Here is a 25,886-nt window from a genome sequence, read left to right on the forward strand (position 1 = left end):
AACACGGGGGGGGGAGCTAGTCACAACAGGAGGGGAAGATTCCCTGGCTTCTTCAGCAGCCTGCAGCCTTCACTCGGCCTCTTCCCCCCCTCCCCGCTTCTGCCTCTGAGTCATAACTGCGCTCTGCCACAGCCTCTTCCTGTTCAATAAACCCTGTTACCTCTTCAGCTTCTGATATACCTCCTCCTTCCAGTCTACTCCCTCTTCCCTCTCTGACCACTAATTGTCATCCCACCGCCAATCCCCTGGCTGAGCTTTCTTCCCCTGGGTGTTCCCTTTGGGGTGGTGCCTCCAACCACTCATCCCACCCGTCCATGACATCTGGATAGAAGATGTATCCTTGAGTTACTGAACACAACTGATAGAAAATAGTTGACTTAAGTTCCATTTAAATCAATGGGATTTAAGCTGGATTTGACTAACATGTTCCGCTAATTTCATTGAGACTTGAGGACAGCTATGAATCTCTAGGTTAGGATTTACACATTCCCACACCAACAGAAACTGACCAAGTGGAAACTGCCATCTTATCTTCTTTATACCTTCTAGTGCTCTATCACATGCGGGAATGTTTTTGCATTTCCCCCAAGCCTGGGATGAGTGTTTTCAATGAGTGAATCAATACTGAATAAATGTTGATTTTTTTTTTAAAAAAAAGAACCAGTCTTACCTTCTCCAGATACTTAACCAAGGGGTCTTCCATGCCCTTTCATTCCTTGCCCATAGCCCCCACCTCCTTTCTGGCTGTAATGAGTAACTCTGGCACATTCTATTTAACTTAAGAAATATCCAGTTTATTGCACAACATATGGATGAACCACGAGAAAAGAAGCTGCCTGCTTTACAGATGGCTCAGGTGAAATGGTTAATGCAAGCAGCTAGTTACTGTACAGGTGGGGAGGAACGTTATTTACAAAATGGGTGAACAGTCTGAGCATCATGCACCCTTGGCAGCAAACGTCCGAGACATTTCAAGATGTCTGAAAAATATAGTCCCCAATAAGAAATGGCATCAGGGTGAGGGTACATGTGAGGGGGAGAAAATACTGGTAGAACATAGTCTTCAGCAACAACTGGCCTCAAACCCAGTAAACAGATGCAGCAGGGAGGAAAGGATTGTAGAAAATGACTAGATGTGACCCTGGTTTTGGTTCTCCACTGTGAAACTTTCTTTGTATAGTAAGGTAAAGGTAAAGGTAAAGGGACCCCTGACCATTAGGTCCAGTCGTGAGTGACACTGGGGTTGCGGCACTCATCTCGCTTTATTGGCCGAGGGAGCCGGCGTACAGCTTCCGGGTCATGTGGCCAGCATGACTAAGCCGCTTCTGGCGAATCAGAGTAGCGCATGGAAATGCCATTTACCTTCCTGCTGGAGCGGTACCTATTTATCTACTTGCACTTTGACATGCTTTCGAACTGCTAGGTGGGCCGGAGCTGGGACCGAGCAATGGGAGCTCACCCCATCGCGGGGATTCGAACTGCCGACTTTTGATTGGCAATCCTAGGCAAGCTCCACTGCAAGATTTCTATCCATATTTGGCATATTCTTGGGTTGACAGGGCTAGTTAAAGCAAAATAGCTTGGCCACCAGGATGAAGCTCCTTTGCGCTAAGATGGAGGTGGGAAATGTGCTCCACAATGGAGCGTTGGAAATGAAAATGTAGAATTGGGGTGGAAAGCAGGAAGACTGGATTTAGGGTAGGGTAAAAAATAAAAAATAAAACAGTTCCATGCAACTCATCTTCCTTTCCCCTTCTGGGATCCAGTTTGGAGCCAGAATCGGAATTTGTTTTTAACTGGCATGCATCATAAGGTATTTATTTATTTTTAGGATGTGTACAAACATCGCTTAGGAGCAATTGCATGTGCTTCTGCCCTTTTTTGCAGGTAAGACAATTGGGGAGGGCAGGTCACAAGCCACTTAGGCAAGTATTGCACCTTGATAACAAAATAGATACACATTGACTAGTCTTAAGAGACACTTGAAGCCACCAATCTTAAGATGCATGTCCATGAGCAGTACCTCAGAGCCTGGGTCTAAGTTCTACATATCAATGAGTCCAAAGACCTCGAAAAGACTCATCAAGCATAACTGCTTGACAAACCCATAAGTATGGTGAGTGTCTCAGGCATATTGCCAGATGGACCACAGAGTGCCCAATGTGATGCTATAGGCCAGCACAGCTACTAGGTATGCCCGGAAAAGAAGAACATCCAGGACATAGCCCACCTGCAGCCATTCACGGGCAATGTCACGGAATTCATCCCGCTTCTCCAGAAACTGGCGGATGGCTGCAATCTCTTGCAGGATACTTTCAACCACCAGTGAGCTCTCCCCTTGTGGCTGGGTCATAGTACCACTTGCTTCTCCTTCAAAGTCACGTGTGCTTTCACAGCTGTAGTGGTTCAGTTTGGCTGGAGAGAGGTAAAGGAAATAGTCGGTAAAGCCAAAACAAATATGAGGGACACACTGGGGAGCTGTGTCCCAGCCTAAGTGCCCTGGGTCTGTTCACAACAGCTCCCCACTTCGCTCATCGCAATCATTTCAATAACTTAATATGACAGCAAGGATCATTCGGTTAGGAACCTAAGGGTGGCCGCAGCTGACAGACAGCCAATCAAGATAGGTGGCGTGGAGGAGGAGTTGTCTAGCAACCAGCCAGGTTGGCATGATCCTTGCTAAGGTTCTGATTGGCTATGTAAGGTAAAGGGACCCCTGACCATTAGGTTCAGTCATGGCCGACTCTGGGATTGCGATTCTAATCTTGCTTTATTGGCCGAGGGAGCTGGCGTACAGCTTCCGGGTCATGTAGCCAGCATGACTAAGCCACTTTTGGCAAACCAGAGCAGCGCACGGAAACACTGTTTACCTTCCCGCCGGAGCAGTACCTATTTATCTACTTGCACTTTGACGTGCTTTCAAACTGCTAGGTTGGCAGGAGCTGGGACCGAGCAATGAGAGCTCACTCCATCGCAGGCATTGCCACCTGGCTATGTAGTTCTGAGGAATTTTTCCCCTGTATGTTTGGTTGCATGTCTGCCCCTGCTGTCTCCAAGGCCTATAAATAAGATCAAACCTCTCTGTTCATTTCTCGCCATATTATGTCCTGTTTTTGTTCAGTTTGTCCAGTAAAATATTAGCAGCTATTTTCTCTCTCGCTCTCTGCGCTCCATCTGCTTTCACTCAGTTAGCATTTCTATCCCCAATAATGTACCATTTGATATGGGCATCCGTCTGAGCAGAGTGTTCGCATGCTTCCATTCCCATTTGGGACTTTTATCTTGCTCTTACCTGTACTGTCATTGTTTTCCATGTTCCCGGAGATGTCAGAGCTCTGAGTGTGGACCGGACAGAATGTGTTCCTGTCTCGGATGCAGAGCAGGATGGTGGCCCGTTCCAGCACCCAGCGCTTCACCCAGTCAGGTACATGAGGCTGTAGATCTTGCTTATGCACGAGTCGCACTATGAGGATGGTCTCGGTCAAGCTAATGACCAGCAACGCCATGCACACCACAAAATAGACCCCTGTTGGAAGAAAGCCATGACCTTCAGCCAAGTCCATTTCTGAGCTAAGTAGCTCAGTTGGTTAGAGAGTGGCGCTGATAACACCAAGGTTGCAGGTCCCATCCCTGTAAGGGATAGCTGCATATTCCTGCATGATCCTCAGGGTCCCTTTCCCATTCAAAGATTCTATGAGATAAAGCTTCTAGCAGCAGAAACAAGCCCTCCATTTCTCACACCCCCTCATCTCAGCCTTTGGGGCTCCTCAAAAACCCTGTGTGGGGCTGTTGTTCCTCCCTCAGTGAGCACTCCTTTAACATTTCTTAGCCTAGATTCTTTCTACCTTTCCTCTTTGGGCCGAGATCTGCACCTCAACCACACCTTCTCACACATGAAATAATGTTCAGATGATGCTGTAGGTAGCCCAAGTTGTGCAGTTCATTGGCCATAACCCATACTTCAGGACCGCTTGCAAAAAAACCTCAAAAGCAGGAAGGCATACCTAGCAAACTTGCCAATAATCCCCATGGAGCACACCAAGGCTTTTGTATATCCTGATGTATTTAAGCATTTTCAGCCTTTGCTTTTGGGGGTTTTCTGGAACTGAGACATTTTGGGTATGGAAAGCAACTAATAAAAAAACAATAATCATAATATGGCCAATGTCATGAGCACATCTGAACCATTTCTTGTTTTATCTCACAATTGACTGAACACAAGGCACCACCAGCCATGCTGCACAATTCATCCCATTCATGCTTTTGTCAATGGGGCTGCTGTGATCTTACCCAGCCCAGTATACCTGAGGGAGCATCTCCACCCCCATCGCTCAGCCCAGACACTGAGGTCCTCCTCCGAGGGTCTTCTGCTGGTTCCCTCATTTCAAGAAGCTACAGGGAACCAGGCAGAGGGCTTTCTTGGTAGTGGTGCCCTCCCTGTGGAACGCCCTCCCTTCAGATGTGAAGGAGATAAAGGACTGCACAACTTTTTGAAGACATCTGAAGGCAACCCTGTATTGGGAGGTTTTTTAATGCTTGATGTTTTATGTTCCCACCCAGAGTGGCTGGGGAAATCAAGCCAGATGGGCAGGGTATAAATAATAAAATTATTATTATTACCTATCAGTGGGGTCCCAATAGCCGTGGCTGGCAGTGTATCAGAGACAATGATCAGAAAAACAGAGTAGCCCAAGAGCAGGGTGATCTTGAAGGAGACCCTCTCTCCACTGTCAGGAGGCAGGTAGAAGCCCACAATGTCCATGACCATCAGAAAGATGCTGGGAAGCAGTAGGCTGACGGCATAAAAGAGGGGGCGTCTTCGGATGACCACCTGCCAAGGCACAAGGAGTCAGGCATGGGCTTTGGGTCTAGCTGAGACATGCTCTAATGGGTGGCTAGCTCTCCCTCAAATTCATCGTCCCATTTAATGCTTCCTAAGCTGCTGCAAAGTGGCACAAGCCAAGGGCTCCATTGGCACCAGGCGTCTGGCTAAGCTGGCAGGGGGGCATCAATGAGTCCTTTGGGATGTGCATCACTGCCCAGTCTTTCCTCCTGCTGCTGAAATATTTATGCCCTTTGCTTGCTGCAAAACTGCCTGTCAGGCAAGGTTAACCCTTCCTTCCCTGGAGCGGTGCTGGCTGATTCCACTGCCCATGGTTTCGCAACACATGGCCCCATCATACTAGAAAAGCACCAAAGTCAAGATGCAGGGAATTCAGGAAAAGTCGCACTGGGTTTGCAAGACCTCTCCAAGCTGATTATAATATTTCAAAGTTGGGAATCTGGTGAGGTCAGTGCTTTTTTTCCTGAGGGTAATCAAGGGTACACAGTACCAGCACCTTCCCTTGCCAAAAAATTGGAATGGAATCCATTCTTACAAATACTGTAGTTGGTTAAGATCTCATGAAGTACAATAACAACCTTGTAAAATATACAGCTTTGGGTGTGTGTTTTTCCTCTCCCCCCTTTATTTTCCTTTCTACACAGGTTCTGTTGCTCTTTCTCTCTTTCTCTCTTTTATTTAAGTCTCACCATGTTTAGTGCACACATAATTATGTACTTTTTGAATTTCCAATAAAGATTTTTTAAAAAAAATTATGTGTGGCACTTACTGTAACAACTTCAAGGTGAGTACCAGCTTCATTTTCCCTTAAAAAAAAGCACTGGGTAAGATGATTTTAAAATATATATAAGTTATGAGATATATTGCGGGAAGAGGCCCCATTTTCTCTGAATGTGCATTTTAAGAAAGGAATGCTCAGGAAAAAACCAGGAAGAGAAATTAATATCTTAGAAATTCAGCCTTCTAAGAAGTCATCGAACATGATGTTCTGCAGTCCTGAAGCACAAAATATATATAAGTTATGAGATATATTGCGGGGAAAGGCCCCATTTTCTCTGAATGTGCATTTTAAGAAAGGAATGCTCAGGAAAAAACCAGGAAGAGAAATTAATATCTTAGAAATTCAGCCTTCTAAGAAGTCATCGAACATGATGTTCTGCAGTCCTGAAGCACAATGCCACAAAGCAATTGAATGCTGCTACATGATGTAGTGACCAAGGACAAAAGAAGGAAAATGAGGGTGAGGGTGAATGATGTTTGGCAAGCAGTGCCAAAAATCACACAAAAATTTGGGGGTGCCTTTTGGTCTTTCTGAATGAATTGTTTCAGCTGAGCTGTAGTTCCTGTGGCTTGCCTCCAATGACACACCACACTCAGAGTAGACCACTGAAATTAAGGGGCATGGATAACTTAGGCTCATGAATTTCAGTAGGTCTGTGCTGAGAAGAAGTTAATAGGCTACAACCCTGTGCTTTTATAAGGTATAGGTCACAATCTGCAGCAGACTGATTCCCCTCATTCTGATACTGAAGCATCTTTTTTCCCCTTCTGGATTCAGGGTAGCTCCAGTTTAGAGAAAACCCATTTCTCCTCGCTCCTCCTTTTGAAAACTAGCAAGAAAGTTGCAGCAGCAGCTTCTCATCGCCAGAGCTTTGCACCACTCTTCCACCTCCAGCCTTCTTTAACAAATAATATGCACTGAAGATTCTGTTTCTGGCTCCCACCCACCACCTCTGCCCAGGCCCACCAAAACTTCTTACGAAGAACTTCATCTCAGCATAGAAGTCGCTGTCACCAACACTGAACTCTCGGAACTGGCTGAGAACGTGCAGAAGCTCCCATTCCCCCTGGTTCATGAAGACACTCTTGTCATGTTTCACCTCCTCTGGGGTCCGCCACAGGGAGATGTTAATGTCCCGGACTGAGGAACAGAAGACAGGAAGAAAAGTAGGATAAGGGTGCCAAAGATATCACCCCCTGCAGGAATCCCCTCCCTTTTCCATGCTACACCCATCTCCAAGTGATTTGATTACCTTTCTGTGTGTCCCATCAAAGACATAACTTTGGACTGATGGCCACACATGAAAACCCCACGATGCAGGTTCCAAAATGAGAGCCCATGATATTAGCCACCCAGAGTGGCTGGGGCAACCCAGTCAGATGGGCAGCATATAAATACCGTATTTTTCCGTGTATAAGACTAGGTTCTTTCCCCTTAAAAAAATAATGTCAAAAATTAGGAGGCATCATACTCTGGACCATCTCTCCCATTTTCTTAAATCTGAGTCCCCCAAAACAGGGGGCACCTTATACATGGGGGCGTCTTATAGATAGAAAAATGTGTTGTTGTTGTTAGTCACTGAAATGCCAGATGAATGGGCCACAACTCAACAAGCTAAGATGAGTGCATGCCTAGCACTTGAAGGAATGGGACCGTGTGAGAATCAGGTTCATTTAAAAGGTATTGGTGGCCATAGAATCTGCCAGGTTGGATCACATAAAAGGGTCTGTCTTAAGCCACATATACACCATACATTTAAAGCACTATGATACCATTTTAAACAGTCATGGTTTCTACCAAAGAATTCTGGGAGCTGTAGTTTGTTAAGGGTCCTGAGAGTTGTTAGGAGACTCCTTGTTGCCCTTCCAGAGCCACACTTCCCAGAATTCCCTGTGAAGAGGGACTGCTTGTTAAACCACTCTGGGAAGTGTGGCTCTGGAAGGGGAATAAGGAGTCTCCTAACAACTCTCAGGACCCTTAACAAACTACAGCTCCCAGAATTCTTTGGTAGAAACCATGACTGTTTAAAATGGTATCATAGTGCTTGAAACGTGGTGTGGATGTGAGTTACGTTCAGTGCTTTATTCCTGGGAGACTCACACCTCTAACAGTTTGCTCCTGTATCTGCTACTTGGAGATAGGAAGCATGTACATATGATGCTTGTATTTAGCCATCACAATAAGCAGCTATTGACAAGCCTATTCTGCAGGGAGGAGGTCGAGGGGTGATGGCCTCTTCTCCCAGCATGCAGCAAGCCACAGGGCAAAATCAACACAACTGCTCACGTACTGTTATGCAGCCAGCTGGTGAAGGTCAGAGAGCAGTTCTGCACATCAAAGGGGAAGTTATAGATGTCCAGGCTGCAGGCAGTGACCACCTGGACAGGCTTGAGGTTCCGCACTTCCCCATGATGGAGGATGTAAACATAGGGAATATCGGGGGATTTCCCCACATCCACACTGCAGGAAACAGAGAGTGGGGGAGCCAAAGTGAGGGGAGAGAACATGAACCATTTGGGCTGCAGTCAAAACCCACCAAGCAATGGAACTCCTCCATCCCAGATTCCAGATGCTGAGCTACAAGTGGTTACCGGTAACAAAACATTGCAACATGCTCCCTGTTCACGATTCTAGCCGCTCCACCACATTCCGCCTCTCCTACCCTAGATTCTCATTTGTCCTCTGGTCTCCTAGATCCTAGTCCAACACTCTGACCGCTATACCACACTAGACACGGATGGACCATAGGTCTGTCTCAGTAATAAACAGTTTCCTATGAACCCTGTAATTCTCCTCTCTCCCCCCCCCCCCCAGGTCTCAAGTGGGTTCTCTCTTGTGATGACCCATTAAAATAATGCATCCATTGTCCAATGAAGCTGTTTACCTTACAAACATGAATACGGAAAGGGAATTTTCCTCTCCTACCCAAAGCGGCTTTCTGATCCTTGCTTAGGTCTTCCAGTGGTCACAATAGAAGGAGGGTGGTTTAGAACAATAACTCCATCCTCCCGCCTTTCCTTCCTTCTTTCCCTCTCTTCCAAGTATGCGTTGACGGCTCCACAGCTGCCCCTCCATTGTCTCTCCCTCTCTCTCTCTCCTCAGAAAATTTGAATCCCACGCCCAACACAGCAAGGGTAATTATGAGTGTTTATAGTTTTCCAGTACTGGAACCGTCCCAATTTCTCAGCCTTCTCCCCATCTGCAATATACAGTACACAGAGGGGCAAGCCAGTGGGAAAGCATTGTCAAGAATACAAAGTGGAGAGGTTGGCTTGGGAAGGGAGGAACGGTGAGAGAACAGAAATAAATCCTCACATTCTCTTCCATCCCATATTTTCAGCTTCCACAATGTGGAAAGAGGATGGGGGGGGGGGAGAACCCAAGAAGGATGGTGCACTTACAATTCATTGATAAGAATGTCTGGGACCCAGATGGCTTCAGTAGGGACAGACATCTGGGTGATGTTGTCAAAGTCCCTTGGATTCCACTGCAGAAACTCATCGATCCAGTGCTGCAAAACAGAAGGGAGGATCTGACACAGTGGTAGATGGAAATAAGTAGGTGGGGTGCTGTGCTGAACCACTTGTGGGTAGGTGTCAACTATTCTATTCTGGGATCTGATCTGAGGAAAGAGTGACTCTGGAGAGTTGCTAATCTATTAGACAGCTAGGACTTGCACAGACAGAGCTATATAACTGTGTAACTGTAACTTTAAGAAACTTGTTACAGGTAGGTAGCAGCGTTGATCTGCCGTAGTTGAAACAAAATAAAAATATTCCTTCCAGTAGCACCTTAGAGACCAACTAAGTTTGCTATTGGTATGAGCTTAGTTGGTCTCTAAGGTGCTACTGGAAGCAATATTTTTATTTTGTTTAAGAAACTTGTGGTTGAGTTTTCTTTTCCCCTCCTCCCTGTGTAAACCTGGGTTAGAGGAGAGGAATTCTTCAGTTTCCACCCCATTTCAGTCACTCTGAAAGGGGGAGCAGGGGGTACTGACATTCCTGTGGAGCGGAGAGCCTCAGTGGAGGCTGTGGGGGGCTTTGATCAGCCAAAAGGGGAGGCTGAACAAAAGCTTGCACAAGAGGGTCCAGTCTTGTCACCTAGAACCAAGCACCACCTTCTTAGATGGGAGCAGCCCCACCTGCCCCAACAGAGTGTTTGCCGGCAAACTCAACATCACAACAAGGCAAGCAAGTCTTGTGAGTGAACACGCCTTGCCTTGCCTCACCTCATCTTTAAAAGCAGGAGAGGTGGGGGATCTTGTTGGGACATCTCCATCACTTCTGTCCAGTTCTGAACTTCTGGCCCTGCTTTTTAGCTCCTATATTGTGACTCTCAAGCAGCATATCTGCTGCTGAGCTTGTACTGTTACTTGTCTGAATAAATATATCATCCTTACTTCCAAGTAATAGCCTCTGTCTGTGTTGGGTGGGAGCCAAGATGCTCCCTATCATTCATTTTTTTTCTCATTTAGCATGCTTCTCTTTTCTTTTTTCTATTGTAAGATGCAGCCTTCTGACCCACCTGCACCTCTGAGGGTGAGGCCTGTTTTATTTATAAGCTGCTCACATCATGTGCTCTCATCTTCCCTCCTATGCTACTTCATCCCTCAAACATGCTGTGGGGCAAACTTCCTTCTTCCTTTGGTACCCAGAATAGTGACATTCTAAATTGCTGTACAAACCATCAGCGTGCTAGCCCAGCCCAGGCTTGTGCCCCAGGTTGGTGCTACTAATGCAGTGGTGTGACTTCTCCCCCAGAGGCGCACACCATTGTCTCTAGAGACAGTTTGATGCCAAAAACAAAGTCTGAACACCAGGAGCAACTTGTATTGGGAAAAATGGGGCTTAATTGCCTCTCTGTGCTGTCAAATGCTTAGTGCTTATGGCAGATGCTGCCTAGCTTTCCAGTACAGAACCGCAGCCACATAGTCTGCAGAAGCCAGCACAGCAGAGGGGGACTATGGAGTACAGTGAATGGAAGGTTGCATCCTACAAATCAAGAGACCTATGTGGTGTCAGTGATGAGAAGCTGCTAGGTTAAAGGGGTTGGGCAGGAAAGGAGGAGAGCAAATTGCTCCCATTGGCACAGCCTTCTTACCTGTCTGTACCAGATATACGTTGTCAGGACTTGGTTTTTCTCATCCTGTTGTTGAAAACAGAAAAGCAGAGATCAGGCTAATGAAACCAAAGGGTCGGTTCCACTATTGATCTCCCTATATGGCTGGCTGCAGGAAAGTAAGGTGACACCTTAAAGAATTTGCAGGGAGCCCCCATAAGCAATCAGACAACAAACAATACAGTGCATGCAGGCACGGTAAGAAAGAAGAAGCAGCCAGTCCCAGCACTATATCTCTAACATGCCTATGTTTTCAGACTTTTTTGGTATATTTACAGGGTGTATCCAGCATAGCACCCAGCAGCACCTTCCATCAGAATAAGGATTTCTGCTTGTGCAAAGAAACTTCCCCTCTGTCCTCTCCTCACCCCTTGCACCCCTAAATCTGTTCTGAAAGTTCCCCCAACCCTACAGAGGGAGGTTGTGGGGCATACACAGGAAGAGGAGAAGGGGAGTTCTGCTGCACAAGTAGAAATCCTTGAGCTGATGGAACACCTAAGTTCGGTACGTACTGCCCACATTTTGCATTTTTTTTACATGCATAGAAACACACCATGGATGTACCCATCTGGAAAGAGAAAAACAATCCTAAGTGATGCTTTAGAAGTGAACCCCTCCTCTTTCATTAGTCACTTAAAATCAACAGATAAATTCCAATTCTGTCATGTGAATCAGGGATGGGAAGCTTCTGTCACACATACACACACAAACACAAACATCCTGACATTGCTAAGATCCAACTCGCATCAGTCTCCCCATCTACCCCAACCAGCATAGACATTGGTCAGGGATGATGGGAATTATACTCCAGCAGCATGGGGGGCACAGGTGTTCCCCATCGCTGATGTGAAACATTGTGGAGACCAGCTTCTTTAAATGCCCGAAGCAGAAAACCTGGACACGAGTGGGAGGATATTGTTTTCATTTGTTGCTACGTTATGCATTTTTGTGTTTTTATATCGTAAACCTCCTGTGATCTTCGGATGAAGGGTGGTATAGAAATTTAATAAATTATAGTAATAAATAAAAATCTTGCATCTCCCTGGGAGATGGCAAGGGCTACCTAAATTCAGGTAGATCATGTCTGTCACCTTGCCCACAGTGATACATGGGAACAGGAAACCTGGACCATTTGAGAGAGATGGAGGAGGAGAAGACCTACCACACTCAGGATGGCATAGACCATGACATCGATGGCCACATTGGTGGTCTTCCTCCAGTTCCGAACAGGACGGACATCCTTTTTGTAGTTGGAAAATAAATAGTCAGAGAGCAGACGGAGAGCAGGCTTAGTCAAGTTTGCTTGTTTGCTGGCTGTTTTATGATAAGCTGGAGAAGCTGGAAAAGAAAACAATGTCTGTCATTGACCGTATCTTCTTGGAAGTAATACTCCCTGAAGGTGATTTTCTGCAGAGGTGGTTTTAGACTGGCATGACCCGTGCAGGCGCACTGGGCAATGGACAGCAGGGGGAACTACAACAATGCTGTAGAATGGAGAGCAAGAGGTGGGGGGCGCCAAATTTTAGCGTCACACAGGGTGCCGCTGATATTTGAGAGCCCAAAGCCCACCATTGCTTTCTGCATGCAAAAAAAAAAATCTTGGACCCTTGGCTTTTCGACTCCTGGTTTCCTGACTCTTGGACCCTTGGCTTTTTGACTCCTGGTTTCCTGACTCTTGGACCCTTGGCTTCCTGACCCCTGGACTGCTGACCCTGGACTGCTGATTCCTCCTTCCTGACCTCTACCCCGGTCCTGACGTACCGAGCCAGGACTCTGACTGCCTGTAACCTGGACCGTGACACTATTCTAGTAAATAGGAGGCTCCTCCCCACTCACAGCCTAAAGGAAATGCAAGAATGATTGGGGGTGGAGGAAACAGTTGTGGAAGGAAAGGTTAACCTTCCCATCCGCGTGCAATGTGATTCCCTCATTGAAAACAGACTATGTGCTACATTTAGGCTTGATGGGTGCTCCAATCGGCTCTAATTGAGACTGTAAACAGCTTAGTGGTGGGCATGTACACTGGTAAAAGCTTTCTGGGAAATGATATATAATGAATTAAAGAAAATGTTTAAAAACACATTTGTTTAAAAAAAAATCCAGAAGCTTTTCTGTTAGGTATAATAGGTGAAGAGATACCGAAAGAGGATTAAAGACTTTTTACCATAGTTTTCGCTCCATAACACACATTTTTTTCCTCCTGGAAAGTAAGGGGAAATGTCTGTGCGTGTTACGCAGCGAATGCTTCCCTCCTCAGTGGCTCGCTTTGAAACAGCAAAGCGGGAGAAGAGCCGCTTAGTGGGGAGGAGAGAGGGACAGAGAGCCTGCTTCTTTAAAGGAGGAAAGCGGGAGAGGAGAGGAGCTGCTTACACGAGTGTAAGCGGCTCCTGTCCGGTTGGCTCCTTTAAAGCAAGCAGGCTCTCTGTCCCTCCTGCCCACTCAGCTCGCTAAATAGCAGCAAAGTTTTTCAGCTCGCTAAGCGGGGGGGGGGGGGTGTGAGCCGGGGAGGAGGGAGAGAAGCAGAGCCTGCTTGCTTTAAAGGAGCAAAGCGGGAGAGGAGAGGAGCCTTCTCCCCTTATACCCCTCTTCTGCATTATTAGCAGCATCCTTCTCCACCCACCCCAGGTGTGCTCCTTGTCCCTTGAGTGCTTTTCCTTCCCTCCCCACTTAAAACGTGGTTACAAAGCACAGATCCACATAGATCCTCAGGATTTTTGCACTGGGTCACCCCAAATTCACCATGAGATCACATAGCATGTCCATGGCTACAGTTTGCACCAAAAAAATCACGCACCCACTGTTGCCTGGGGCCGCAGTGGTGCAAAAACGTGGTTGCAAACATGGCTCCACATGGATCCTCAGGATTTTTGCATTGGGCTACCCCAAACTCACCGTCAGATCACATGTCTGTGGCCACAGCATGAACCACAAAAATCATACATCCACTGTTTTGTTTACAGAAACATTGTAAAATTAATGAATGTTAGAAGGATGTTGGAATGAAGTTATGTGGCTTTAGCAGAAATGTTATAAAGGTTTAGAAAAAAAACAGACTGTTAATTGGTGAAAGGAGGGAAAGTAAAGTTATATTAATATTAAGATAAATTACAGGACAAAAAATGGAAAAGATGGAAAGGATTTGCTGAAATAGCTAACCGAACTAGAATACAAAAAAGGGAGGTGTGAGGAGGTCAAGGAAACAAGTAAATGAAAGATAAGTTATGGGAAGATTTGTTGTGTTTTTTAATTGTTTGTATTTTTCTGTTTTTCTTTTTTTCTTTTTTCTTTTACTTATTGTGATGTGTTGTTTTGCTTTTGTTTAATATGGTGTTTTTACTTTTGTTTTTTGTAACCCTTAAAACCTTAATAAATATTACTTTTTTAAAAAAATAGATTTTTTTCCCCTGTTTTCCTCCTCTAAAAACTATGTGCATGTTATGGTTGGGTGCATGTTATAGAGCGAAAAATACGGTATGTATGCAACGATGGCAGCGAGAATGCTTCTAGCCCAGAGATGGAAGGAAGGGGAAGTACCAACAAGAGAAGAACGTCAGACAAAACTGATGGAGTACGCAGAGATGGTGAAACTGATGGGGAGCATCAGAAACTAGGAAGATCAAGTATTGTTAAAAGACTTCTTGATCTTTTCCACCAGATCAGGTTCTGTTCTGTCATGAAACAGTGGACCTTATGAAGACAAAGACTTGCTACCATCTTGTTAAAATCGGTGAATTGTAATGAATTGATGTAACAAACAAACAAACAAAAGTAGCATCGCCCACCTCTACTTTCAGAGTTGCGGCTGTTCCAGCAGTAATAGCACAAAAAATTTCCTTTGATGCAAGCTTATCTTGCAAGGCAGCTCACAATGGGAGGGAAAAAGCCAGGTCAAAACAGCAGAGCTGCTGCTTGCCTGCCTGCCTGCCTGCCACGTCTCTCCCTGAACATGACTTCCTAAGACTGGGGCACAATTCACACTTTGCAAGCAGCCCCTAATTGGAATAGATCTGCAGGTGCTTGGGGGAGAGCATCCTTAGAGGAGGCTTTTCAAGCAGACCCCTCTGCCTTTTCATACCATCCATAATTCCTCTAAGCTAGCTGGGCGCACGAGCTTCAGGCAGCTGGAGGGAGAAGACGGGGAGGGCCAGGCAGAGAGAAGAAAACAAATTAGGGGAGTCCGCTGAAAGCAGGCTGGCTGGGTAATTCAATGGCAGATTTTGCCTTTGTCTCTTCCAAATGACCCTTAAAGATCCAACTGGCATGCAACAAGGTCTACAGCTGGCTAGGGTTGGCTACAGGATTAGCTCTTGGGCCTTTTGCCTCTGCTATTGAGGGTTTTTTGGGGGGAGGGGGTGGTTTATGCACTCTTGCTAAAATGACAGAGAGAGGATTTGATGGGTTGCCCATGGTCCAGCTGTCATGAAGGGAGGGAAGAAGCTTGGAGGACTCATAGATTCACTGAGCTCTTGAAAACATCATGCCGAAGAACTCAGTCCCAAGATGCTCCTGGATTCTGCAAACTGAGCATGGAGGTGCATGTGCTGAGCCAAGGGCTAGTGGACTTGGCTTGCTCCCAGCCAATGGCTTTGGGGACCTGTGGTTTTGGAAGGAGCAGGAGTGAAGTCTTTGACACACATTTCTCAGCCCTTTTCAAAAAGACTCCAGTACGCAGGAGTAAAACAAGCTTTTCTATCTCTTCCACCCCCATATTTCCTGCATGCAGCAGATGGGAGTGGGATCTGTTTTTTTAGGGGGAAAAATAAAACAAAAAACAGCACATTGGGGTTTGTTAGTTTTTCACATGCCAGGAACACAATGAATGTTGTTTTTCACCTAGAAAGGGCAAAGAGGTGGTGGAATTTGGAGCAGCCTTGGGCTGACTGATGTCTGGCAGGGATGCAGACTGAGGCAAGCAGGGCACCCTCTGATGGAAGGGAAGAATTTCATTCAAATCCATCTTCGAGAAAAGTGGCAGTCATTTGAGGGAGCTGAGTGGTTATGAATGTAAGAAGAAACCTCATGGATCAGGCCAGTGCCCCATCTAGTCCAGCAATCTGTTCTTACACTGGCCAACCACATGCTCCAAAGAAACCCAACAACACTCTTCCAGCAACCGAGACAGGCATACAGCTGTGGAGCTAGAACACAGCCATTATGGCTAATAGTAACTGGCAGCTTTCTCCACCATGAATTTCTCCCAATCCTCTTCTAAAGGCATTCAAGCTAGTGGACTCCCTCTTTCACTGCCTCCTCCTTGGGTAATGAGTTCCATAGTTTAACTATGTGTTGCATGAAAAAGTCCTTTCTTTTGCCTATAATGAATCTTCTAGAGTTAGTTTAGAGTCTCTCTCCCTCTCCTCCTCTCTCTGGCTGATTGATCTCTCTGGCTCAGGAGTAGCCAACATAGTACCTACTACATGTTGTGGAGTCCAACTTCCAGCATCATGGACCATTGTCTGTTCTGGTTTGGGCTCATGGGAGCTGTAGTCCAGAACTTCTGGAGGACACCCCATCAGCTAACCTTGTCTGAGCTTCTACCTCACTGGCTGTGTCTTCTTTGAAGGAGAATTTCCAGGGTTAAAATTCCTGACACTCTGACCTGCAATGGTTTCAGGTTGAAGGACTGAGAAAAGTCCTTATGTATCTGAGAACCTGGAGAGTTGCTACCAGTCATACTGAGCTAGAGCACGATTCCCCAACCTAGTGCCCCCCACAATGTTTTGGCTTCATAGTCAGTGGCTGCATATCAGTTTCTGGAAAACACAGGAGAGAAGAGTGCCCTTGTGCTTGTGGTCCAGCTTGTGGGCTTCCTAGAGAAGGCATCTGGTTGGCCACTGTGAGAACAAGATGCTCAACTTGATAGTCCATTGGCCTGGTACAGCTAATGACAACCACTCCCATCATCCCTAGGTAGCATGTTCAATGACCAGGGATGATGGGAGTTGTAGTCCAGCAACATCTAGACAGCCCCTAGAATAGCCTGCTGGATCAGGCCAATGAACTATCAAGTTCAGCATCTTGCTCTTACAGTGGCCAGCCAGAAGCCCCAGTGAGAAGCCCAAAAGCAGGACATGAAAGTGACAGGAAACCACTCCTGTGATTTCCAGCAACTTGTACTCAGAGACCTCCAACAGTATATTGTAAGGGTGGAAAAGGTCCACCAAAATGATGGGAAGGGCTGTAGCTCAGCTGGTAGAGCACCTGCTTTGTACGAAGAAGGTCCCAGGTTCAGGTCCCATCATTTCCAGGTAGGAATAGGGGAGACCCCCTGCATGAAATCCCAGGGAAGCACCGCCAGTCAGTGTAGACAATGCTGAGCAAGATGGACCACGGGGTGTGACTCAGCATCAGGCAGTTTCCTATGTTCATATTGGAAGGATAAAGCACCTTCCCTGCAAGGAAAAGCCAAAAGCATTTTGGGACTTTTCAGTTGGGCGGGGAGTATCTTGGTGAGGGTCATGATTGAGGTTTATCAAATTATGTATGGTGTTGAAAAAGTGGATAAGAGAATTACTTATACCCCTCCTTCCACTTTCCTAATGCTAGAACTTGGGGTCATCCAATTAAATTCACTGGCAGTAGGTTCAGGACCGATAAGAAAGTACTTCTTTGCACAATGTGCAATTAATGTATGGGATTCTCTGCCACAAGACGGGGAGAGACGGCTGCTGACTGAGATTCTTCTTAAGAGTAACGTATTAGGCAGATTCAGGAGGGTGAGTTTAACAATGGCTACTCAGTTTTGATGGTTGCATGGAAATGTCATGTTCAGAGGCACTCTATTTCTGTATGCCAGCTACTGGGGAACAACAACTAGAGAGGGCTGTTGTTTTCTTGCCCTACTTGTGGGCATCTTGGGAGCTTAGGATTGGCCATTTTGAGAAACTGAACGTTGCACTAGGTGGACCTTTTGGTCTGGCTCAGCAGGACTCCTGCTATGTTCTTATGGATTATTTAGGTAAAGGTAAAGGGACCCCTGACCATTAGGTCCAGTCGTGACCGACTCTGGGGTTGCGGCGCTCATCTCACTTTATTGGCCGAGGGAGCTGGCGTACAGCTTCTGGGTCATGTGGCCAGCAGGACTAAGCTGATTCTAGCGAAGCAGAGCAACACACAGAAATGCCGTTTACCTTCCTGCCGGAGTGGTACCTATTTATCTACTTGCACTTTGACATGCTTTCGAACTGCTAGGTTGACAGGAGCTGGGGCCGAGCAATGGGAGTTCACCCCGTTGCAGGGATTCAAACCGCTGACCTTCTGATTGGCAAGTCCTAGGCTCTGTGGTTTAACCCACAACGCCACCCGCGTCCCTATGGATTATTTACAGTATCCCTAATAATTCTGGCCACAGCCCTGCTGAAAATGTGCCCCAATCAAGACCCATTGGAACAAACATGTTGTGCTCACCCGACCTTCTTTCCATAGAATCATAGAATCGTAGGTTTGGAAAGGACCACAAGGGTCATCTAGTCCAACCACCAGCAATGCAGAAATCTTCTTGTCCAAGGTGGGACTCCAACCCACAACTTTGAGATCAAGAGACTCTAACTCTACCAATTGAGCTATCCCTCGTCCAGGTTTCAACGGGATTTTGAGACAAGGACTTCAAGACAGTTTCTGCCACCCAATCATGAAACCACATGTGCAATTCTCGATGGAGAACCTGTGGCCTTCCAGATGTTGTTGAACTATATCTCCCATCAGCCCTGGCAGCCATCATGTCTACAACCAGGAATGATGGGAGCTGTAGTCCACCCAGCAACATCTGGAGGGCTACAATTTCCTCACTTTGTCCTGACATTCCACATTTTGGTCACTTTTCCAGAACATTAACATTGTGCTAGTTTACATTAAGAGGAGGGATGATCCCAAAATGAAAGCCACGTTCAAACCTGTCTTGGGACGACAACCAAACAACAGCAGATGTCCAGTATTTTCCAACTCCTCTACATTCTGCCCCCACTGCTTAGCAAACCAAAGAGCCCCTAATTGACAGATGATCATTAGCTAACCCGGTCCATTGTGTTATCAGGAACAGGAAGCCTGAGCAACAACACAATCATCTGTTCTCTGCACCGTTGCTGCCGTCCAAAGATTTCAACCCCCGCCATTCTGAGCAATGAGTGATACACAGAACTGGGTTTTCCAAGTTCAACTTGGCTCAGGCAACAGGTTCTGAAACAACATGTCCCCACCCCCCACCCCAGTGCTTTATTGTTCTCCGCAAGTCTGTGAATAAATGTGCACTTTTCCATCTCTCCAGTCTCCTCTGCCCCCAGTTAGTTCAAATGATAAGAAACTTGAAATTAGAATAAAAAGACAAAATTATCTGTTCAAAACTTGGGGTGTGTTTTTAAGGTAGCAAGCCTAAATCATTTAAAAAAGTTTTTAAAAAGTTGCACTTTACTTGCAAAAACAAAAGGTATTGTGATTCATCCACACAAATATTAAATATTGCTTTTAATTTCCCATGAAGAAAAGCACCTCTTCATCCAGATCCAGCACTTTCTATTAAAATAATGTGGAAGACATAAAGCACTAGAGAACCAGGGGTACCATCAGGTCAGAATGTTAGGGCAGATGCCCAAGGACTCTATCAGCAAAACTGAGCAAGAGGAGCCCCAAATACAGCAGAGCTGGGTTACAATATTTTGAAGTTGTGCATACCTGTATTATTGTCATCTAAACAGTGGGAGCATAAGGCCAGTAAGTCTGGAGTCTGCACCAGCCTTCTCAACCTGCTGCCCTCCTGATATTGCTAGACTCCCAAACTCCCACCAGCCGCACCCAGTATGGCCAATGGTTAGGGATGAAGGGCGTTGGGTCCAATCATATCTAGAGGGCCACAGGTTAGGGAGGCTGCTCTAAAATGAGATAAATGCACCACAAAGTAGAAAAGAACCCTGCTGAACTGATGATGCTTTAAGCCGATCATTCTATTTCCAGCAATGCAATAGCTCACGTGAAGGGCATGAAAACAATTGTTCTCTTCTTCTTCTTCTTCTTCTTCTTCTTCTTCTTCTTCTTCCCCCACCCACTACACCTGGGATTTGGAGATAGACTTCCTCTGAATCTGGAGGTTTCATTCATTAGCCATCAAATCGCATAGCCACTAGCAGACCTCTCATCCTCCTGTATAAATGTGTCTTGTCCCCCTTTAAAGCCATCCAAGTGAGGAGCTGCCTTTGCAGCTTGTGGCACCAAATTCTAGAGTTATCTTTTACAAGTTTTCCTTTCTCTCTCTCTCTCTCTCTCTCTCTCTGTCTCTCTCTCTAGTTTCAACTTATCCTCGCCTCCCCTCCCCTCAATTCAAAACTCAGGATTGCCCTGGAGCAATCCAGTATTACTGAACAAAAGCTAGCCGTCAATGTTCTTTCATAAACATACAGCGACACAGGACCCAGAGTTCAGATGATTCGAGTTGCACCGCTGTCTTTAATACGAAACGTTTGGCAGCCGCTCCGAATCAACCTCGCAAATGCAGACAGCACCCCCTGCCCCCCTACAAAGTCACTCCTTCAGCTCACAGGCACAAAACAAGCAGCCTTTCAAACTTTTGCTCAAGTTTCCTTACCTTTGCATTGCAGCACAGAAGTAAAGAACAGCAGGAGCAGAGAGACCCCCAGAGCAGAGGGAGCCATGAGCACCTTAGGGAGCATGGAAAGCACTTTATGGCTCAATGCGTCTTCCGATCGCCTTGACACAGCAGAGGAAATCTTATGGTTCCCTCTCGCACCCCTTTCTTCCACTCTGTCTTTGCCTCTGCAGAGAAATTAAATGCAATTAAGGAGGCAGAGAGTACTTTATTCCCCTCCTTTCTTGTTTCCCCCTAACTGTTGGATTTTTAAAAAATGCATAATTAATGTTGCAATCAGTCTCCCTCTGCTGCCTCAAGTTTCAGGCAGAGAGGACTCCAAGATTTTCACCCACCCACCCAAGCTGATGTCATGCAAAGATGCTCAGGGATTGATGCTCATCACTGCTGCATCCCTTTGGTTGCGGGGAGGGCAGGGTACCACTGTCTGAGCTCTCTGTGCAAGGGTAAAACCTGAGAGGCCATGCAGAACCTGAGACTCACTTGAGCGCTGGTCCTGACAAATTGATGAGGACATTTCAACGATAATTTCTGCATTAACGTATCAAGTGCTGCGATAAGGGTGCGGCCGGGAGCAGATAACATTAGCACAATCTCTGACAGGACTGAAACACTGAACTTCAAGTTACACGGTGCGGGAATTCAAGCTGCAGAACCACAAGGCGTCCCTCTGTGGAACAAAAGTTATTCAACTCACAATGCGCTTAAGACAGACTTAGAATGGCTGCCACGTACAATTTACTGGCTATCGTCTGCGCAAGCTCTATCCATATGTGGGAGGTGCTTGGGGTGAGTGAACAGAAGCCAGAGGTCACGTTAAGGGGCCCTTGTGTCATTCCCCACCTCCTTTGCTTTATCACTATTCCTTTTGTGTGGGGAAGGTGATGGAGGACAAGGCTGAGGCAGTGGCGTAGCGTGGGGGTGCAGGGGGGGCCGGCCAAACCGGGCGCAACATCTGGGGGGCGCGCTCGCACTCGCAGTGCTAAAATCAGTGCTAAAATCCACGGGTTAGGGGGTGCAAATTACTTGCCTTGCCCCGGGTGCTGACAACCCACGCTACGCCACTGGGCTGAGGCCCAACCCATGAGGGAGGAAATTGGGTATGGGAGGAGACTTGCACTGTGAACGTCAAAACTTTCTGGGTCTCTAAAGCTGAAGTCTGAAGTGTCCTGGCCTTGAAGTAAGAGGCAATGTCTACAAGGAGCAGAAATATGTGGTAAAGTGAGTCCCAGACCCTCCAAGTGCCCCTATTTTCCAGGGACAGTCCGGGATTTACAGAAGCAATCCCAGGTGCAAACTGTATTCAGTAATGGGAAATCACGTTGGTTAAAGATGGAACTCCACAGTGCCATCTGGTGTCACAGTGTTATATGCATATAAAACACTTTTTCTTTACTAATAGGATGTCCCTATTTTCATTAGAAAATGTTGGAAAGTATGGAGTCCTCAGGTGGTGGAATGGACTGCAGCATTGCAAACTGCAGTTTGGAGGATATCATTCTTGAATGTTCCCTAATGTCAAAAACAAATGCCTCTCAAGCAGAAGATCAACACAGTGAGAAAGGGCTGGGCTACAATCTCTTTCAGGTGTGCTATTTGGTGGCTCTGTGGGACACAGGTGGCACTGTGGGACACGGATGGTGCTGTGGTCTAAACCACAGAGCCTAGGGCTTGCCGATCAAAAGGTCGGCGGTTTGAATCCCCGCAATGGGGTGCGGTCCCTGCTCCTGCCAACCTAGCAGTATGAAAGCACATCAAGTGCATGTCGTTAAATAGGTACTGCTCCGGCAGGAAGGTAAACAGCGTTTCCGTGCACTGCTCTAGTTCACCAGAAGTGGCTTTGTCATGCTGGCCACATGACCCGGAAGCTGTCTGCGGACAAATGCCGGCTCCCTCGGCCAATAAAGCGAGATGAGCCCCCTAACCCCAGAGTCGTCCGCAACTGGACCTAACGATTAGGGGTCCCTTTACCTTTTTATCATCCAAAAACAGGAATGCCCACCCACCAGAATGCAACACATTCTGCCACCTCACGCCCACCTCATTCTGCCACATGTTTAAACTTGGTATCTGGCCCATAGTGTGATATTACTGGTGATAGTAGTAGTAGCAGCAGACCTGTGTCTGTGGTACTGGGGAGATGGAAGATGTTGTACATTACCTTTTGCACTGTCGCTTCTATAGAGATTTCAAAGCTCATTATTTGGGAGACCTTTTGAGAGCAAGAGAGAGCTGGACCCTGACTGATATTATTTGCAAACTGTTGGCAGACCACAATAAAACCATGGCAAATAAGGAGGCCAGTGGCATAGCATGTGGGTGGGAGAAAACTAGGGGTGGTTGCCCCAGGAGCAAAATTGTTAGATCCCTTCTGCGCCTTCTGTTGTGTTTACTAGAGTCAGGAAAGGAAAGGACTTGATGGTTCTTGGAACACCCAATTCGTGTTTTCATCTGCAAAATGCAGGAGGAGAGGAAAAGCAGAATGAGCCAGTAAAATCCCAGAGTGATAGACTGGATTCAGTTCTGACTGCATTTAAAAAATAAAAAATAAATCCTTATTACCCTGTTACAGAGAGGAGAAGGAGGCCATGGGCCTGAAAAACTTCATGCAGATAGATGGTTGATTGATTGATTGATTGATTGATTGATGATAGATAGATAGATGATAGAAAGATGATATAGATGATAGATAGATAGATAGATAGATAGATAGATAGATAGATAGATAGATAGATATAGATGATAGAAAGATGATATAGATGATAGATAGATAGATGATAGAGATAGATAGATAGATAGATAGATAGATAGATAGATAGATAGATATAGATAGATAGATAGATAGATAGATAGATAGATAGATAGATAGATAGAGATAGATAGATAGATAGATAGATAGATAGATAGATGATAGATAGATAGATAGATAGATAGAGATAGATAGATGATAGATGATAGATGATAGATAGATAGATAGATAGATAGATAGATAGATGATAGATAGATGATAGATGATAGATAGATAGATAGATAGATAGATAGATAGATAGATAGATGATAGATAGATAGATAGATAGATAGATAGATAGATAGATAGATGATAGATAGATGATAGATAGATAGATAGATAGATAGATAGATAGATAGATAGATGATAGATAGATAGATTAGATAGATAGATAGATGATAGATAGATAGATAGATAGATAGATAGATAGATAGATAGATAGATGATAGAATGTCATGATCACATTCCTTAATGCTCCAATACTTTTAATAATAAAAAAATCATAATCATAATCATACCTCTCCCTGCAAGTAGAGCAACTAGCACATCACGAAGAGAGACGGCAGCCCTTGCTGTGCTAATTTTCTCCTTGCCTGGATTCTCATCTTCCAACTAGAAGAGTATTCAAAAATGTGGGCTTCTCCCTTCCACTCTCTTTCACCACCTTAGGCAGTCCTGGGCCAAACCTCAGGTTAATAGCATATGCTTATTGCTTAGGCATCCTTTCGACTCAGAGCCCCTGCAAGGGCAATGGCCTACAGGAACTGGTTATTTGGAAATCAGGTGGAGACAAGCGAACCAAATTGGGGAAGCTTGTTTCTTCCCTCTCATGGTGTTTATTCTGACGCCCTTCTCCTTCCAACAGAACAACAACTAGGTCTTATTTTTCCAAAGCCTCTCCCTGCCACCTCCCTCACCTTGCGCCACCCAAAACAGAGATGTCCTATTAATGGAACTGATGGTAAAACAAGCAGAAATTGGAGCCCTCGGCCACAGCGCAGGGGCAAATTGCATCAGATGGCAGCGTGGAGTCACTTAGAGAAGATAAGAAATTAGTGTGGAGCCCTGATAAACTCAGCCCTTGACTGCCAATACTTGTGTCATGGAGAAAGTGAGCGTAAAGCCAGCGCTAATTTGATTTCTTGACTCTGTTAGCAGATGGCAAGCCTCCTCCCCGTGGAAGTGGAGACGGTAGCTCAGAGCCGTGCGCTCTTATTGAATCTTGAGAGCCAGCAGCAAGGAGTGGCTGGCTGAGGCAATGATAGGTCCCTGGGAGGCTGGCGGCTGCCACCCTGATTGGAAGAGCCGCCATTAGTTTGGAGACACCATACTTTAGCAGCCAGAACAAGCTCCGTGGTTGGAGGGGCCTTTACCCAGGGACAGAGGCGCTACACAAAACAGAGCTAGCTTCTTCAATAAACACATCATAAACACATCCCTGGCAAACAGGGATCGTCACCACTTGCAGAGAGTCTCAGTGCCTCCAGTATTGCTGAGATGAAAATAGGGAAAGCCTGTTCCATGCCCTCCAGCATTTCCTTGGTGCAAACGGAGATACAGTCATACCTTGTTTTCAAACAGCTTAGTTCTCGAACGTTTTGGCTCCCAAACGCTGCAAACTTGGAAGTGGCTGTTCCGGTTTATAAACTATTTTTGGAAGCTGAACATCTGATGGGGCTTCTGCAGCTTCTGATTGGCTACAGGAGCTTCCTGCAGCCAATCAGAAGCCACGCTTTGGTTTCCGAACGTTTTGGAAGTTGAACGGACTTCCAGAACAGATTCTGTTTGACTTCCAAGGTACGACTGTAATCCCCTCCAACACCTCTCCAATGAAAATAGGGCATCCTACTATACCTTCAGATATTTCTCTTATGAAAATAGGGACGTCCTAAGGAAAAGCGGGGTGCGGGTGATGCTGTGGGTTAAACCACAGAGCCTAGGACTTGCCGATCAGAAAGTCGGTGGTTCGAATCCCTATAATGGGGTGAGCTCCTGTTGCTCGGTCCCTGCTCCTGCCAACCTAGGAGTTTGAAAGCACGTCAAGTGCATATAGATAAATAGGTACCACTCCGGTGGGAAGGTAAACGGAGTTTCCGTGCGCTGCTCTGGTTCTCTAGAAGCGGCTTAGTCATGCTGGCCACATGACCCGGAAGCTGTATGCCAGCTCCCTTGGCCAATAAAGCGAGATGAGTGCTGCAACCACAGAGTCGGTCACGACTGGACCTAATGGTCAGGGGTCCCTTTACCTTACTATACCCTCAGATATTTCTCTGATGAAAATAGGGACGTCCTAAAGAAAAGCGGGACATTCTGGGGATCAAACCAGAAGCCTTTATATTTGGTGGGTCTGATAGAAGAGGGCATCCTGAGTGTCTTCTGTCCATTTGGCATCCAATGGAGCTACATACTGAGAGATTCAGAACAGACAAAAGAAATGACGTTTTCGTGGAGTGCATCGTTAAACTATGGAAGCAGTGATGGCCACCAACTTGTATAGCTTGTACAGTGGTAGCTTGGGTTAAGAACTTAATTTGTTCTGGAGGTCTGTTCTTAACCTGAAACTGTTCTTAACCTGAGGCATCACTTTAGCTAATGGGGCCTCCTGTTGCTGCCGTGCCGCGATTTCTGTTCTCATCCTGAAGCAAAGTTCTTAACCTGAGGTACTATTTCTGGGTTAGCGGAGTCTGTAACCTGAAGCATATGTAACCCAAGGTACCACTGTATGGGTTGGAACCATTCATGGGGGATGAGGCCATCATCC

At 46.1% G+C, this 25,886-nt stretch overlaps 1 protein-coding gene across 2 annotated transcripts; it reads right to left on the reverse strand.

Moving 5' to 3' along the window:
• Window positions 1–772: 772 nt before the first annotated feature.
• On the reverse strand, window positions 773–20,698 carry HTR3A (5-hydroxytryptamine receptor 3A). 2 transcript variants are annotated; one of them, XM_083714066.1, is made up of 9 exons: window positions 20,317–20,698; window positions 11,905–12,080; window positions 10,725–10,769; window positions 9,026–9,135; window positions 7,915–8,084; window positions 6,604–6,764; window positions 4,621–4,831; window positions 3,293–3,526; window positions 773–2,415 (listed from the first exon to the last, which is right to left on the reverse strand). In XM_083714066.1, the coding sequence occupies exons 1-9, from the start codon at window positions 20,399–20,401 to the stop codon at window positions 2,126–2,128; spliced, it is 1,482 nt and encodes a 493-aa protein (XP_083570192.1). In that variant the 5' UTR covers window positions 20,402–20,698; the 3' UTR covers window positions 773–2,125. The 2 variants fall into 2 exon arrangements, with proteins under 2 accessions (XP_083570192.1, XP_083570193.1); XM_083714067.1 differs by having other exon boundaries at window positions 11,905–12,071; window positions 20,317–20,697.
• Window positions 20,699–25,886: the final 5,188 nt, after the last annotated feature.

The sequence above is a fragment of the Podarcis gaigeae genome (genome assembly GCF_964106915.1).
Source record: "Podarcis gaigeae genome assembly, chromosome: 15".
Classification (NCBI taxonomy): Eukaryota; Metazoa; Chordata; class Lepidosauria; order Squamata; family Lacertidae; genus Podarcis; species Podarcis gaigeae.